At 39.2% G+C, this 18921-nt stretch overlaps 2 protein-coding genes across 2 annotated transcripts; both read left to right on the top strand.

Moving 5' to 3' along the window:
* The first annotated feature begins 4380 nt into the window (after positions 1 to 4380).
* On the top strand, positions 4381 to 7345 carry LOC139123332 (uncharacterized). The gene is made up of 4 exons (XM_070689487.1): positions 4381 to 4569; positions 5332 to 5451; positions 6403 to 6540; positions 7155 to 7345. Exons 1-4 carry the CDS (start codon positions 4467 to 4469, stop codon positions 7343 to 7345), a joined length of 552 nt encoding a protein of 183 aa, XP_070545588.1. The 5' UTR covers positions 4381 to 4466.
* Positions 7346 to 7469: 124 nt separating this feature from the next.
* Positions 7470 to 18565, top strand: LOC139123333 (scavenger receptor cysteine-rich domain-containing protein DMBT1-like). The gene is made up of 11 exons (XM_070689488.1): positions 7470 to 7581; positions 8282 to 8401; positions 9023 to 9238; positions 10119 to 10252; positions 10818 to 11040; positions 12097 to 12230; positions 13099 to 13324; positions 14133 to 14275; positions 15593 to 15806; positions 16520 to 16662; positions 17301 to 18565. Exons 1-11 carry the CDS (start codon positions 7470 to 7472, stop codon positions 17580 to 17582), a joined length of 1947 nt encoding a protein of 648 aa, XP_070545589.1. The 3' UTR covers positions 17583 to 18565.
* Positions 18566 to 18921: the final 356 nt, after the last annotated feature.

Raw genomic sequence — 18921 nt, forward strand, 5'->3', positions numbered from 1 at the left:
ATATTTTATATATTTTGAGTCTTAACAAAACTATGTTAAAAACACTCGAAATGGTCACCGAATAACTCCATTTTAATGCGTAATTTTCAGCATTTTCTGTATCAGGAGGGGATTGGATTACTTGTGTCACTTCAGTAATTTTGCTGTCGTAAAGGATGCTTCTATTTTCTTACCAACATTCCAGCATTCTGAAGCAGATTCACTGACCCCCTATCGAGGATTTCAAAAACACGCTGACCCCCTCCACATCACCAAAGTCAAAAACAGGGTGCCCCCCGTGAATCCAGTGGCCCCAAGGCTGATGAAACTGACCAGTCCCTTATCTCTTCATGGACAATTACAGATACATCGTAAATCGTACGCTCAACTCCAGACGTGCCGAAACATTAGTATTCAGATGTGCAAAGGGCGTTCGTGTTCTTGGTGACGAGAAGTTTCAGGGTTTCTCTGATAAAACTCCAGGACGGATACAACTCCGGGATTGATACTGGGCAACAACCACATCGTGTTGATTTATCACAATGTAATCTGTCATACAGAGAACGTTTCGAACAACTTTGTCAGTGGGCAGGTATAGTTGCTTGTGGTTAAGCTCACGGTAGTTGACCTGTGTGACATCTCAGGGGGTTAGCTGTCTGCTGTGTACCTAACCAAAAGCAACTGAAGGCAAGTACGTATGTTTTGGTACAGAAACACCGACAAACTTAGAGTAGTTTCTTCTTCAGGTGGGATGCAGCCTACAGTATTAAAACACTGTAGCAGTTGAAATCGTCGATCTGTTAAAATTTTACTGCTACTATGTGTACATACGAGTACATATATGTGTGTGTGTGTGTGTCTCTCTCTCTCTCTCTCTCTCTCTCTCTCTCTCTCTCTCTCTCTCTCTCTCTCTCTCTGCAATTTAAAGTTCAAAACTAAAGATACTCAAATCATTTAACATATTATACATATATTTTAAATCATAGAGATTAGAAGTGTAACTGCCTACAATTAAACCAACAGTAAACTTATACTCTCTCTTATATTCCTCATCTTGAATAGAAAATACAAAATTTCCAACTTGAAAATCTGCATGCATATAAATATATTAATTTAAGGCTACGTTCACAAAAACCAGTTAGCGGGGGCTGGAGAAATTCAGGGAGAATTTGAAAATGTTGGGGCTAGTAGAGGGGGGACTTGAAAATTTTGCTCTGCCTAATGGGGGGGGGGGCTGAAAAAGTTTTGGTTCCTTTTTTACGATTCCAAGGTTTGGCGGGTAAGTCAACGAAAATTTAATAACATTTTAATGTCATTCAATGGTTCTAATGTTAGTAATAATTAAACAAGATCTAGAACCATTTTGTCGTATTTCATTACTTTTGTCTCGAAAGAATCTAAAAATGTATGAATTTCTGTAAACAAACCAAACAAGTAGGCCAAGTAGGTGATAATTGAATTTGAGTCCGGACAGAAAGTCATTTGTCAATGATACAAATGCATGTGTGAGGTACATATTCACAGGCTGTGTTGGCAAGCTGAATACTGAACAGTTCAACACGCTGTAGGAAGTAGAGCAAGCATGCAGTTGTATTAACTGAACACAATCATTGTCAAAATTATCACAAAGTTAATACAGCTACTGCCTACGGGCAGTGTAACTGTCACTGCATATCGGCAGTGACAGAGATAGCTCCGACTATGAAGGAGTTGAAGAAGAATTCGGGTCATGAGACGCTCATGACAGTGAAACTTACTTGTACACAAGATCAGGCCAGAAAGCAACACATGGAAGACCAGGAGACTTGAAAGTTATGAGGGAGTTTTGAATTCTTGCATATGAAAATAATCAAATATTAAAGAAAAAGATGGAGGTGACCATGCTTGATTTTCTAAATGTTCACATTCTCATCGTAAAATAACACAAAAGTAAAACTTTGTACAATAAAGACATTATTTTAAATGAAAAAAATTGTGACTAAATGGAGTTATTTTAATTTTACAAAACTTACTATAATTACACCAAGATTTTAGATATTAAAACGTTTGTTTGATGGAATAGTGTAACCCTCCAGTATTGTCAGTTTTGTAAAACTTATAAGTGGCATCTAATGTAGCCAGGAATTCAGCATACTCTCTCATGATTGTCATTTTGTGTGCTCTTTAGCAGGCGCCATTGACGTGACCGGATCGAGTTTGATTAACTCAGCTTTAGATGGCGCTCACCATCTTCTGTTCTACAAATCTGAACAGTTATGTCTGCCATGTAAAGCTAAAAAAACTTGGTACACGGACTTCATGTTTAATATCATGTGACGTCAATATTTAAGATCATGTGATTTAGAGGCAGCAACTTTGAGGGCGGTGAATTCCCCCAGGGAAACACTCAGGGTTAGTGATGGTAACGTTGAGGAGGACCCTTTGCGTATGGCTAGAGACGGTAATGCTGAGTAGGACCCTTAATGACAATGTTAGTGACAATGTTACTGTCACTAACCCCACGCAAAGGGTCCTCCTCAGCATTACCGTCACTAACCCCACGCATAGGGTCCTCCTCAACATTACCGTCACTAACCCTAGGCAAAATGTTTTAATCAATGTTACCGACACTAACCCCACGCAAAGGGTCCTCCTCAGCATTACCGTCACTAACCCCACGCAAAGGGTCCTCCTCAACATTACCGTCACTAACCCCAGGCAAAAGGTTTTAATCAATGTTACCGTTACTAACCCCACGCAAAGGGTCCTCCTCAGCATTACCGTCACTAACCCCACGCAAAGGGTCCTCCTCAGCATTACCGTCACTAACCCCACGCAAAGGGTCCCCCTCAACATTACCGTCACTAACCCCACGCAAAGGGTCCTCCTCAGCATTACCGTCACTAACCCCACGCAAAGGGTCCTCCTCAGCATTACCGTCACTAACCCCTGGCGAAGGGTTCTGATCAATCTTACCGTCACTAAAAAAAGAGCATTACCTCGAGAATGTCAATTCAGAAGCTACTAATAATTTGCGTTTTACCTTTTATGAGAATATTGCCCACAGTCAGCTTGAAGATGCAGCAAATTGTCTGGTAAATATTGTTCTGTCATGTTGTAGCGAAATGAAGATGGAGATAAAATACAATACAAGTAATAGACAGAATCCATGGTTTGATAATGAATGTCTTATGACAAGGAGAGAAGTTTATAGATCATTAAATCATTTCAGAAGTTTTCGTAATCAAAAGAACCCAGATTACTACATTCAGATTAAAAATAGTTATAGAACTCTAATAAGGAGAAAAACATTGTTGTATCAGAAACAAAAACGTGAAGAGCTTGAACAGCAACCAAAAAAAATTCAAAGTTATTCTTGCAAAGGCTGAAACAGAAATTCAATGATGTCAAGGAAACTCTGAAGGTAGGACTTCTGCCCGGCATGCTACAGCAATGAAACTATATTGTAATGTGTAAACTGGTAGAAACGAATGATGAACTTTGGTTTCTTTAATGTCACTTCAGGGTCATTAAATCACCTTTGACCTGTGGTTTATAGGTCACAAAGTCCTGTTCTCAATTATTTATCACTTTTTGTCGGTGTAAAATTGGATATTTTACAAATATCCTACCTTTGCAAATTGATTAATACATCTGACAGAGATTTAATGAAAATCTGACCTACCTTCCGGCGGACGGTTGACGTAGCTGTTTCTTCCGATCAGGAGCTATATTGTAACAATTAAAATGATATCAGCAGGGATGAGGTAGCCGATAACAAAACTGAATTCTTGCTGGATGTACGCCACCACAGAGAATGCTATGGCCTGAGCCAATATTGATGATTAATTTATCTTTAAATGGATCTTCTTCACTTGCTCGATACCAGTCCTCTTGTATTTGTACCTGTGATGATATACTTTGAAGGGATTGAACAATGTACCGGTATGACTTACTATGTACCATATATATAGCAGTATCTAATGCTATATACTGTAATTGTCCACTCCCTTCTACTTGTGTATGACAGGTACTTCTCGCCATGGCTAATCAACTCTTTATGTAAAACAGCCAAACGTTATGTACACTTACAGTATAGACACTATCATAAACAAAACGCAAATAACGAAGAAGTGTGGAGTTGCTTTCCCTTTATTACACAATTGTTAACAGTAGAGCGAAGAACATCTAGTAGAGAAATTGTAAATAGTACGGAGAATCCTCGTTTTCGCCCACGGTGTTTTTCGTCCATGCGGTGGTACTTAATCTTCTACATGCAAATTACCAAGCATTATATCCGTTCGCATGCAAATCAAGCAGATTCATCAGCCAATAGGACACGGCTTTTACTCGCACGTTATGATTGGAGAGTTTGCCAGGTGTCAGTAACATGCTGTAATTTTTGAGAGACTAGGAGCTACCTTAGAGCTACCTGCGTGTAAGGTTACACGTGGCTTTGCTTGAAGAGTGTCATCTCCGACGAGAATTTCAGGAAGTTTGCAGTTATCATGGTGGCAAATTTTTACAGTTACTTGTGCTTTATGAAGAGACTACTAGTTGTCATCACGGCAATGTGCGTCTTTGAGAGTTTGTGGTTTATACCAGTAACAGGTTAGTATTCATTCTATCGAGGTTTATGTCGACTAACGGTTATTATTCCCCAGACAAAATATCACTAAAATTAGTTGACTCTCGTCATAGCAATCAAATTTCACAGGGAGAGATTACATGAAGCATATACAATGTATACAATGTACACTATAGACTGGTGAAATTGCCTGGCTTGATGACGTGGTTAGTAGCTAACAGTTTCCCCAAATTACATCTCTCACAGTCTTCGTCACGTTGGCCTGTATACGACCTCTTTGGCGGAAATGCCGAAAGCCTGACTTTCTAGTTCTCAGAGTTAATATTTAAGCAATTTAATGACGTCATCATGTGTCGTCTGAGCAAACATGTTTAAATTGCAATGTCACACAAATACCGAGTATAATTTATCGTAACTCGACAGCAACCCGAAATCTGAAGTTTTCTTGCTCGACCTTAAGCGAATACAAGACAGAGTTGGGGTGTCGTATGCTTTGACCGACTTGCTTCTGAGGCAAAGTGTACACATATCGTGCCTTTGTTGCACAGGCCGCAACTCCTGACAAGGATTCCCCAAGAGACACTTAGGCGTCGATTTGATCTGGTCGGATGAAATCTTGTTGGAAATAAAAAATATACTGCGTGTACAATTGGTAGGAAATTGCCACTGTTCCTTCCCAATTTGCTTGATTTGACTATTCTTTTATGAGCAATATCAGACGCTACTGACTGTAGATCCCTAAATGGGTACAAAGTTAATTAATACGAGTTTATTGCATCGCATAGGAACTATCTGCAATGACGAATGCAGATTTCCTGTTGATGGCATTTGTGATGATGGAGGAATCCGTTCGCACACTCACGAGTGTACATATGGTTCGGACTGTGCAGACTGCGGTGAGAGAGGTAAGTCTATTTCCTCGGGTCTTGACCAGATTGTGTACATAAGTTAAGCAATAATGTACCCCCTCCCGGCCCACAATGGACTGAAGCAAACTTTGCTCGACATAAATGTTACGGCGAAATCGAGTACAATATATAGAGCAAAGTTTACTTGAGTCCGTAAAGGCAGGGAGGGGTACATTATTGCTATTATTTTACAGATTTGGCAAGGCCAAAGAATTTGTAGATGTAGAAAACATCTGGAGCTACACAATTTGCATATTGGAATACATCATCAGTAATAATCTGAGGGAAGACGTCAAAAATTTCACTGGTATTGACAAGGCTACAGTACTTGACAATTACCATTATACATCAAAACATGTCATCTATAGTGGGCGCTTCACTTAAAACTGAACTCCCACCCCCCCCCCCCCCCCCCGCCCATTTCCGTTGATGTAATGTTGGTTGACTTTGAAATGGGAGAAAGCTACAGTGCTTGTTTGATAAATATTCTTCTTTCTCGCGCACCCTCCTTAATTTTGTTTAAATGTCGCTAAATTAAGGTGGATGGTTTAGTAATAGCAATAATATTGTAACTTTGGTAATTTTGTTATTAAATAGCTTAATTTCAGTCGAGAGTCATAAATAACTTATCACATGAGCTAAGGAATAATCTAAGAAGATTGTGACTTGCATTTTTATATCATTAAATGATCTATATATCTTATAAAGTAAATGTGAAGTTCCCAGTCGTTGATGAACAGAGCAGTCATCAAGATGTTACATCAGCATGACAGGTTCGAGTAAATGATATCTAACATCTTACATGTGCCTACATATTTGTATTGCTTGTTCGTACAATGACATGCTGCATTCAACAATTCCAGCAGCCTTGTTGGATGGTTATATCAATATCGCGAATATAATGTCAGAAACTTAAAAAGATCTACGTTTGTAATTTGTTTATAACAGAAGAAAGTGTTTGCTCGGACGATTGTGTGTTTTCTGGAGATGACATCTGCGACGACGGGGGCCCTGATTCACAGTACGTATTGTGCTATTTTGGCACGGACTGTGGAGACTGCGGTGTCAGGGTTGGGCGACCAGAAGGTAAATAAGCACGGTTTTTGGTGACATTAATTAATTAATTTCATCAGGCGCAATAAGCACAACCACGTCTGCAATCATGTTTATTGAAATATTGTTTTTTGTTTCTACAATCTGCAACCCCTCTTAAAGGGATAGGCACCATGTATTTGTACCCTGATATTACCAATCAAGTAAGTTAGTGTAATATTATGATGAAGATCACTGACATCGCCAACAGTGTTCTACTATTCTATCCGTTGACAAATTTTATATTTCATAAAAATGGCAAGTCATGGGCCTTTTTACACGACAAAAACAAAAAAAATATGTTAAGCATTTATATAAGTCGGTAGGTCTTCCGCAGCACGCCCAGATGAAGAGCGTCAGTCTGCAAATGATGTATTTAATGCGAATAGCTTCCAAACAAAGGTGACCAATACCAGTGGGTGTAAAACATTGCTTCTAGAAGAGCTGAAACACTAATCTGTCCGTTACCATCTACAAATAAAACAAATCAAAAGACACAATCACGTTCACATAATGCTTATACAGTTGGTTTTTATATGCATTGGCTAAACCAAATGTTGACTTCTATACTACACGCCTTCTGACAAATTCACAATTGTTTTTAATAGGGCCTACCGGTTCAACTGGTCCAACGTCATTAACGCAGTCGCCCTCACCGTCAACAAGTCAGCAGAGCACTCCAACGAGAACACCGTACACGTCACCGGCGATCACTCCAACAACAATCTATGGGAGTTCAAGTACGCAATACACATCAGCTTTTGCAGGCATGTTTCCCTCATATTCAAAAACATTTTAAATGAACTATTTTCTTTAAAATGTATTCTTATACCACATTCTTATCAATTCGCCCATTTAGTAAGTTTTGGGGCATGTGAAAACGTCTCCCAGAAGACTGCGTGTCGATACAATTACAGTTCAACATGTTGGTTAACTCGTGCATGGAATCGGTCTTCAGCCGAAATTTGAGCTCGGATAGCGTCCTGTATTCGACCAAAACTTCTCCGAAACTTCTTAACAAAGTCGCAGAGATCAGTGATCACTGAAGTACTGAAACTTTCCTACACAGAAGACAGGCAATCATCGGGACCGCTATATACGGTCCGAACGGGTGAGACTAAAGCGAAGGACATTGGGGTGCAGTGAAGGACTGCGAAGGATGATATTTCTGAATACAGAAAGGACGAGAACAGTATTTTCAGTCAAGAACCATCGGTTGAAGGACAGCGAAACCTCTAAAGAATAGGGTGATGGACTGCGTTACCCGTAGAAAATAGGTTAAAGGCCAGCATTTTCACTACACGACAGTACGTTGGACATATTTTCACTGCAAAATATGAGAAAGGACAACCTCATTAGTGCAGATTATGATGAAGGACAGTATTTTCACTGCAGAATAGAGCGAAACACAATGTTATTAGGACAGAATATGGTGAATAACAATATTTTCGTAACAGAACAAGGTGGTAATACTGTTCTACATCTTATCCTGTGCTAAAATGTTGTCCTAATTACGTACACAAAAAAACGAAGTTTCACCACTTAATTAGGTTTTCTTTATTGGCCTTCTTGGTCCTTCGCCATCCTTCTGTGCCGTTCCTTTTAGTTTTTGCTGACAGAACCTGTGATTGTGACAACTCGGAAGTGTCGCGGGTATTATATGTTTTTACTTTTTGCAGGTAGAACACATAATTCGACTGCTGTGCCAGGTTGGTTCTCTCTCGTTTTCTAACAGGTCTTTGCAGTAACCACTGTTTCTTCAGTAAGGACGGGATCTGTGACGATGGAGGCAGCAATGCCGATTACAGCGTCTGCGACTATGGCAGCGACTGCGCCGACTGCGGGGTACGATTTGGTAAGATCTATAACTACTTCATCAAACACTAAAACAAGGACATGCCAGTTCGTCATAAAGGTGCGAACTGTGGCATCAGAGAAACAAATTACCTGACATTTTCCGATTTTGAAATTCAAAATGGCCACCATCCCTGTGTTAACTCAATGATGAACTAAGAAAGACTATACAACAAAGACTATCTTCTGGGTCATGGACCTTCGAAGCAAGTTTAATTCAGACGCATTCCACGTATCAGAGAGGTTTGAATCGAATCATAACTAGTTCACTTTCTCGGGTAAACAATTTTTTGTATACAAATTACATAATTATCAAGGCTGCAAATACTCTGTTTTAGAGTAAACGTTCTCTTATCCCAGGTGAAAACAATTAGGAAACCAACTTTAAAGTTAAGAAAACCTGAAACACTAGTAAATATCAACCTCCAGTATAATGGAAATACGAAATACGATTTTTTAACATTTGTTCTTATCTGGGTGTGTGCCTTTCTTAATATGTTTTTAAGTTTCTGTGTATTTCCTCGAAATAAGTTGCTTGTGCTTTCTCGGTATTTTTTTCTTGCACATTCGCTGACCATGCGAAACTACTCGAATACACAAATTTTTCACGATTTTTCCCCAGAAACTAGTAGTCTAACATCAGCGACACCGTGGTGGTGGAATTCGTCCCCGCTCAGTACGTGGACATCTCTTCCGCCCTCAACGATGACTTCGTCGCCCTATTTGACGCTGTCCACAACCACAGTGACGACGCCCTCTGTGGCATCTACCACCATAGAGACAACACCATCTGTGATGTCAACAACTTCGCCTCCGTACACGACGGAAACAAACAAACGTAAGTTGTAAAATCAAATTGACGAATAAACTGCACTCGATTTGAAGGCGTCTGCCGCCTTGCTATTTCACAGTCAACGCAAGGTTTGATTTCAACGACGAATTGTCGCTATGGTAATTTTCGTTATGTTTGGTTGTCATAACTGTTCCTTTTATACCCCTTTTCGGTTCAAACTTTCCCCATTTTAACTATTTATCACCATTTTTGTCGCTCTGTCCGCAGAGGAGATCCCGAAACGCCCAGTACTCATATTTCACACTGTGGTTCGGTTTCTGAGAACTAACGGGGTCTTAACTTAAACAGACGACAGTTCGATGATGGTGCTCCGGCCGCTGTCCAAAACTTTGCAAAAGAGATGACTAAATGGGGAAAACATCTCAAAAGCTGTAAACCAAATTGAATCAACTACAGTTGCACAATTCATACAATAACGGTTGTCATGTCGGAAAAGGACACCTCTGTGAGACTTGATTCTTTAATTATCGTTGATCCTAAAGATTAACGTCTCAAAATCGAAGCCATTGTAATTCAAGCAGTGAAAATTGTGCCCGTAGATTTGGGACTGTACAAAAGAGATGCACTGACCTTCAATAAGTTGTAAAATGCATGAAACTTGCGACAACATGCACGTTACTCAACCTGAAAATAGACTCACTCCTTTGTCGAGCAAATACCTTTATCGTAAAATCTGAGAAAACTTCCGTGATTATAGTAATTTATACATAAATATGAAACAGAATTAGATCACCGAACAGTCTGCTGCTTTGAACGCTTTATTGCTATTCAAGTATAAAACTTTTTTGATTTCTCGGTGCTTTTTAAAGACAGCTTTCGATTTGAAACCTGCAAAATGATATGTCATGTCTTCATTTTGTTTAAGCATCGTCTGACAGTGGTTGTGGCGACGCCATGTATCTGACGGCCGATTCCGGAACCTTTACCACCATGGGTTTCGGAAAGAGTCGATATGACGATAACGCAAAATGCGAATGGCACATCCGGGTACCGCACAGGGTAAGACCGTGACTTCCTTGTTAATTGGCAAAACGACCTTGTTAACTCAGTAGCATTATCAATACAATGATTCCATATTGCTGCCACTGAATGAAGACATCTTTGAAAGGTCACTGGATTAATCATTTGCCATCGCGCGCAAATCTCAATTGAATAGCAGGTCCATCGTTTAATCATTACGGACCCCGATGCTAATTACTGCTATTCCTGCAGTGTTCGCTTCAAGGTCGACTGTTGTCGTCTTGTTGCCGGTCGTTCGTTATCAGGATATTAATTTCTATAATCTACTAATTGCCCTCTGGTGCCCGACGGATAATCCCCGGATACTCAGGAAAAAAGATGATTAAATCTTGAAAGGTTTGTTGAAACTGTGAAAAAGGCAGAACACTCTCTCTCTCTCTCTCTCTCTCTCTCTCTCTCTCTCTCTCTCTCTCTCTCTCTCTCTCTCTCTCTCTCTCTCTCTCTCTCTCATATATTTCAATTCAACTTTCCCCGTGAACAAAAAGTTGTTAGCTACCCATGACTATTTCAGAAACTCTTCCGTCATTTTGTCACGTTTTTACAGAGGATCAAACTGGTCATCGGCGGCATGGACGTCGCAGGCTGCTGCGATTTCATCCGGGTCTTCGACGGAGGTGACGAAATGGCCGACCTGCTCGGTGAATTCAACAACGACACGCCTTTTGAGTATGCAATAGTGTCTTCAGGGAGTGAACTGTTCGTGCGATTTACGAGCCAAGTCAATAAACGAAATGGAGATGGGTTTTCTGCTGAATACACGTCTTTTGGTAATTATGATTTCATTGATTAAGACACCATTGACGTAAAGCATCCAATAGTTTGTTGTGTAGCTTCCTTTCATCCGGTTGTTCTTATTATGACGTGTCTAGGGAATCCAGTTGACTAGGGAGGAGGGGGGGTTTCATTCGATTATGAGAATTGAAATCTCCAAAATCACTTGAAAACTGTGTCGTCATCGCTTTTTTTCCTTACCAAACATAGGCAAACATAGGAAGAATAAAAGTACGTTATTAAGTCGTTATACAAGGGTTAGGACAAGCCTGTTACCCGGTGTACCGATTGGAGTTGACACTCTAAAATTGATAGACATGCGGATTTCACAAACAAAAATCCCTATAAAATGTACATGAGTTCAATTAACGGAACAGATATCACTTTTGCCGACCTTGATCTTCTCTACCCTGGACATCGGCCTTTTAATTGGGTCGGGGGATTTGTTTTTTGAGTGAGTCAAGATTTAAATGGGGATTTGAACACCTTTAGCTATTTGAGTATCCCATCCGTCCGATATGATTTTTAATACTTGAAGTTTTACGAGCTTTCTCGTCAACATTTCATTTGGTGTACCTGTATACCCGACTAAAGCCGAAGATTCATGAAAGACTGGAATAGTTTACCCTTGATATATGCTGAAAACTGTCTGTCTTATGCGACTTTCAATCGAAGGCCTTCAATTTTAATCAAACATCCCGAAAGCAAACTTTCAAGCATTCTTTCAAAATCATGAATAAAATTTTGGCACTATGGAAGCAAATGAGCTCAAATTTACTGATATTTGAAATTCAAAATGGCCGTCATCCCTGCGTTCACTCTATGGGGATAATTTGATTTACGATTTTCACAAAAATATGACTGTTTAATGTTTACCTACTCCATCAGCTTCAAAATGTGCCCATGCGTACACAAGCAGTAGATCAGAAAAGTGTTGTAAAAATCAACAGTCCTAATATCTGTAACCGAGGCGCATTCTACCTAGTAGTAAAGACAGCAAATGCTATGAGCTTTGTTTGAGTGCTAAAGTTTCAACTTCATCTCCCCTTTAGACATCGATGATTCGGGCTGTGTTGGTCCACGTGTCCTGACTAAACTCACTGACGTCATACAGACGCCACCCGCTGGATACGATGAGTTTGAATACTGTGAATGGCTTATCAGCCCACTTAAAGTCGACATTAGGGTATGTTAAATATTCATCATGTGTTTTATCTTTCCTGTGATATTTCGTGGTGTGTTCGGCACTCTCGTCTTGCAGTGTTCACTGATTGCAAAATGCCTCACCTCAACCGCACAATTAGACGAACATACTTCTCGAGGTGGGCAAATGTGAATAATTATGTGTGCGGAATTGCTCTACATGGTTGATAACTATTTGAATTTTATTAAATGGTTGGGTCATACTGGAAGCGACAGCCTCAAGCTTACTTGGACCATACACTGTAGATCTTCCGCTATGTCTATGGTTCAGATAATAAAGTCTGTTATGCGACCATCACATATTATCACGACAACACTGTTCCCGAATGAGATTATACTGGGTTCCCTCGAAGTGTCATCGTATTTTTATAGAAAGTTTTAATAAATCTCATCTCGATGCCTCAAGCCAATATTTGATCCTGAAATTTCGGAATCATTCAAATTCAGTTAAAAAAGATTGAAGTTTTATAGCTGTTTCCTATTTTGAGCGGACACTCCTCTCAGGTGTGTAGTCGCTCTGATCGATACTGTATTAGTCACAAGAAGACAAACGCGCTCTTCTACACTTTGTTCGTAGAGTTTTAAAAAGTGTGCTACCCCATAGCTCAGATTATAAGAATACCCGTGACTAATGACCTTTGGAACTTAAAAATCGATAGACCATAGGAATGCAATTTTTCCCGTATAGTTTCTGAGAGAATTCGGTAGACCGTGCATACATACAAAGGCTAATATACGACAGTGTGTTTTATAATACTTAACAAGTTTAGTAGCTCTTTTTGTCTTCTCTACTACAAGTGATAAATCTCTGCACAGAATTACTCATCTAATCACCATATTATCATTTTCAGGGTTCATACGTGATAAACCTGTCGTTTGAGACGGTGGATCTTGACACCGGCGACTCTGTTCGCCTCTACGACGGCAAAGACGACTCTTCGCCTTTGGTCGCCGTTGTGGATAGTTCACCAGCGGAAGTCAATTTTACGAGTGGTAGCGCCACCATCGTCTTCCGAGCGAACAGACACAGCGAAGACGCAAAGTTTGGTGGATTTTACGCGACGTATACGATAACAGGCAAGATTTGACAAATCTCTTTCATGAGAAATTTCAGACTTAGTACAATATTTCGTAGTTGCTCCCAAAGGATACTCTCCGTAGAGTAGTCCTGTACAAACAACCAACGCAAAGTCTAAACGAGTCATTATGTCGTGCTATTATAGTAAATTGACTCAATGTGTGGAGAATGCAGCCTTACCTCCGTGTCCCTGAAAGCTTTAATGGTAGAGACACAATATATTGTAGTAAGAGAAGAAATCATAGAGATATTACCAGCAGTAGGCCTATCATACACAGGCAAATTAATAAAAAATAATAAGCAAGAAAATCTTATCATCTCATCACTTTTGTTCAATGTCCATAACAGATCTGAAAGCAGGTCAAAGGCCGTTGTGGAACATGTCAAAGGTCGATTTATCGGAACAGCATATTCTCATGGCTTGCTTCCTGGGGAGGAAACTTAAAGGGGGTGGTCGTCGGATCTGCGCGCGTGCGACTTTCTTGTTTATAAACAATGTATTTCATGCATGGTATCTATATGCATCACTTCAACATAGCTGCAGCATATAAATTTTACGATATTCATTGTTAACAAGCATCTTTCAACTTTCATCAATCGCCAACGTACCTTAGATACAGTATTGACATGTGTCGTAGGGGTCCCTGGCAACCTTTGAGCAGACGGAGTTCCGACGACCACCTCCCTTTAATGACATTCCATAAAGAGATATCCCTTAACATTTACTGAACATTGCTGCAAAAGGAGCAGCCTTCCCAGTTATGCTTCAGCCATCCTTAATACATGATGCAATTTTTTCTCCGGCAGAAGTCGAAGATTCAGGCTGTGGGAATCCGAAAATGATGACAAATCCTGCTGGTTCCTTCAGTAGCATGCATTTCTTTGAAGATTTCAGTTACTACGACAACAACATGATTTGTGAGTGGGATATCATAGTTGAAGTGGGCAAGGTACTGTAGTGATCTCAGAATGTTCGGCTTTTCTTTGAGGTAGTATGTGCAGCTTGACAAAGTGAAAGACTTTGAACTTTTGCTCCAACTTTCGAGTCATCGTGGAAAGTTTTGTACTAGAGAAAAAAATCGCATAACATTTACCGACATTTGAAATTCAAAATGGCCGCCATCCCTGTTTACTCTCGGAGGAAATAAAATGTTCGATTTTCGGAAAAATAACACGGTGATTTTTTTTCTCTTTCTCGAAGAGCTTTAAATTTAGCCCGCACAGGCGGAAGGCCAGAAAAGTACTGACAAATATTTGAGAGTCCGCATATCTGTCTGAGAAGCATTCTACCCTTAATATGGCAATAGTGTAATTTTGGTAACATTCTGACGTGTAAAGCAAATGCATTTCTATATTCTCTGAACTCGCTGAATTGTGTTCAAAAACAACTGATTAACAATGCTAGTGTTAATGCATTGTGTGTACAACTGAATGCGCAGTGTTCTTATAGATGCATTCCAATGAATGCCAAAATTAACCTGTTTTGCCGTTATTCATAGAAAGGCAGTGCTTGAAAAATGAACACTTGACCCGAATTTTACCAACGAAAGAAAAATACTTGAAAGACATCTAAAATTTCTGGTAATTGACAGAGCTTAAAGTTGAAGGAATATCCACCTGTGCAGCGCCCCCTTTCTGAATATAAAATAGTCATGGTAATTTTACTTGTATGAAAATTGGTATATCAGTTATGTTAACATAATGATTTTATCATCTGGACAAGCATTCTTGCTTTGGTGTAAAACTAATCAAATTAATGTTATTACAATACAATTATACATCTCACAGGAGATGTACGCTTGATTGAGAGAGGAGATAGCATTTTTGTAAAATTTTCAACTTCACTTGTGTCTTCAGCCATACAGAATAATGTAATGGAAGGTTGGGAGACTAGTTGCACCTGTTTTACGAAACAAAAGGATATTGATTTTTTTCCAAACAGAAAGATAAAAGAAATTTGAATGCTAAGTTTCCTCAGAGAATGACCCCTTCAGTTTGTCATAACTTGCTGACTAAAGGTATGGCATTTGTAGAATGTGACTTTTTACTGTTATTTAATGGTTTCTTTGAAATTTACACTGAAATATCTAAACGTACTTTCAATAGATATAATTAATCAATAATCTAGCGGTTTTATATTACTGCTTTCAGGCAGTACTGAAAAAGTAATAAAAATTCTGTCATATGTACAAATCAAACTGAACTGTGGGTAATTTATTGAACTGTGCATCACTACATGTAAATCTTATCATCTTTGTTTTTTTCAGAAAATAGAAATTGACTTTAGTTCCATGGCGCTTGAGAAGTGTTGCGACTTTGTTTACCTGTACGAAGAAATCGACTATCCTAACCACCTCATCGACAAATTCAGTGGCGATTGTGCGTCCTCTGTGGTTTCCAGTGGCAACCATGTCTTTGTTCGTTTCGTCTCTGATTCCCATGTTGTTGATAAGGGCTTCTCAGCAACATATCGTGTATATGGTAATGATTTTACCTTTCTCCTAAGTCACGTGATTTCCTTTCACGTTTCATGGCCTTTTATATCTTATTTTACGGTCACTACCAATTACTGTTATCATTGCAATTTAAGAACGTCAAATATGACGGTAGGCAAACGAACTTCCAAGATTCATTCATCATAGAAAGCAACCCGAAGTTCAAAACATTTTAACAAAATCAAATTCTGTGGAAAGTCTCTTTTGTGACATCTCTAGGAAGTCGACACTGTGATTTAAGTCGTGAGCTTGTCACAATCGGTGGTATACGTTGCTTAGGTGGTTTATTGTTATGATAATATGACAATATTTTGAAATTCTCGAGTGAAACTGTTAAAAAGGGATTTTTCTTTGATTTGACTTGAGTTCGCACGTGTTCCAACCGTGCTATATCGCGAATAGCGCATTGTTATTTCCTCGTCTCCACCCATCAGGTCCCTGTATTTGCGCCATATCAATAAATAACCGATATGATAATGGTCATTCAGCAGATGACTAGTCAAATCAAATAGAAGTAATAGAATATAGTTTGATCTGCAAGATCTATTTAATCAAATATTGACATTCTTTCGATAAAATCACTCTTCTAATTGTGACAAAAACTTATGTGATAAAAATGACTAAATTATTTCGCACTCGGCTCAATCTCCGACCCGGAGACCAATGTATTTGACTGTTGAGCTCTCTTTTTTTTTTAAGAACCGGATTTTGAGGACTCTGGATGCGGCGGTCCACAGAATCTCTATGTATCTGATGCAGCTTTCATGACTCTTCACTATGGAAAAGATTTGTATCCTAATCTGATAACGTGCGAGTGGAAACTCCACGCTAAAACGTCTGAGGTAAGTAATACCACAGTAAATTCGCATGAAGAATGTTTTGACAAGTAATCGCATATAACGCATTTAAATCGTAGAATTGCCGTCTTCGAACACAAGCGAGCAATTGAACTCTAGTATCTCTCTTAAATCTTAAAGGTATACTGTCACCTGTTCCAATTTTGCAACAGTTACCATGGAAAGAGAAAATCTAACCAATCACAGATTTTAAGCGGGTGGCCGCTTTTTAAAAACAGCGCCCTCACATGGGCATTTTGAATACCAAGGAACGCCCCTTTGACCATACATGGGCATATTTAGATTACAGGTGACTGTATACCTTTAATATTGCTGCACGTATCGAGCGAACTAGGTTACACGTTTCATCCACCATGTTACGCTGGCTGCGCAAACTCTGATCTCTGTGTATGGGGAACTGTATTGTAGAATAAAGCCTTGCCCTGTATACCATGCAGGATAGGCTCGTATGTGTATGATATAAACTTACTGGTACAAAATTCAGCACTATATCTGTAAGAATCAAGTAGAGATTCAAAAAATAATGAAGCGAGGACATCGGACACGAACTAATTTATGTATCGGATGCCTCGAATTAGCTCCAAATTAATGGTTTTAATTATTATTTTCTTTTACGTTTGCAGGTCATCAGATTGACTTTTGCAGATTTTCTAACAGAGGAATGTTGTGACATTGTACGTGTCTATGATGGTCCAACGGCCGATTTTCCTCTGCTCGGCATGTACAGCGGTAATCTCGACAAATTCAGCGTGACGCCATCACGCGACGTGGTACTGGTTACGTTCACCAGTGACAGCAGCGTCCGATCGGACGGGTTCATGGCGTACTTTGAAGACTATAATGACAATGTCTACATCCGGGGACTTAGAAAACAAAAATATACATGGTGGAATTTTGCCATTTAAAATTCGCCACATTCACTCACTCTTTCAGTTCCACAATCATCAGAATAATGTACAGTATTTGTAAGATTAAAACCATATTTGAGTATTTTTGTTGTGAGCAGCGATTAGAAAGTCTCCTAGCACAAAATGTCAATGAACCTGTAAGTTAATTATTGTACGTGTATTAATAACAACAATGGTATAGGCTACAGTCGCCTACATTTTCAACTAAGAAACCTATGTGAATTATTATTATTATTATTATTATTATTTTATCATTCGTTAATGTTGTTTTTAATGCCTTTATTGCAAAATTCGAAGAACATTCACTGGGTCCATCGTAAATCCACCATACAGATCAACACTATTCTAGGGAATACGTTTGTACTTATTCAGCATGAAAAGCACCCAGCGTTGTTCAGAAGGCTTGTCCTTATATTTTTATTCCTATTTTAATTATTACTGGAATTAAGTTCTCAGTTTTTGCAATGTATAAGCATATTGTACATAATCGAAAACCATTTGTCTTACAGGACTGACCACTTTAATTATTGCAAGCGAAAAGACATTTCTTTTACTGTTTAAATTTATAACAATGGATGAAGTTGTTATTATGCAGAGCTTGTTAAAATTTGAGTGAGACAAACGGGGTCATCGAAGAGTTTCTTTTGTGGTATAAGTCATTTGATTTCTGGAGGATGTGAGCCGATATGGGGAAAGTGCAGAGCGAAAAGTTTTAAAGGTGACAATCAGGTGGTCAGCTGTCCTTGGAAGAAGCTGTACGGTATTCGCTCGCTACTGTAGGGGTAATTCAGTCTTGCTGCTTTTGCAAAAATATCCGAATGAATAAAAGTGGGAAAAGAACGTGATTTTGTAAAAATGGATGCATTCTCTGGCAGCCCTAGATACATTGCAATTCTTGTAACACACAAAAGACACGTCGTTCCATTCTTACCTCCACGACAAAAGTCCCAATGGTCAAGTCGCAGCATAGTAAAATGAAAATGTGGAATGTAGTTATGAGAGTTCTTATTATTAGCTCATGTGTGAACACGTGGGCTAATGTCATAGCGATGTCTGTCTGTCTGTCCGTGTGTGTGTGCGCGCGTATGTGTCTGTCTGTCTGTCTGTCTGCCTGTCTGTTTACACGACAACTCAAAAACGCCTGAACAGATTCAAGTCAGATTTGGTACACAGGTACCATATGCTACTTGCAAGAACTGATTAGATTTTGTATAGTGTGGCTTACATATTAATGAAGTTACGCAATATCCTTTTTTCCGTACAATGGTTTCCCTATTGAGACGGTAATGACAGTAGACATATATCAAGAAATACTGCACAAAATTTCATGAAACTT

Source organism: Ptychodera flava, chromosome 22, assembly GCF_041260155.1.
Source record: "Ptychodera flava strain L36383 chromosome 22, AS_Pfla_20210202, whole genome shotgun sequence".
NCBI lineage: Eukaryota > Metazoa > Hemichordata > Enteropneusta > Ptychoderidae > Ptychodera > Ptychodera flava.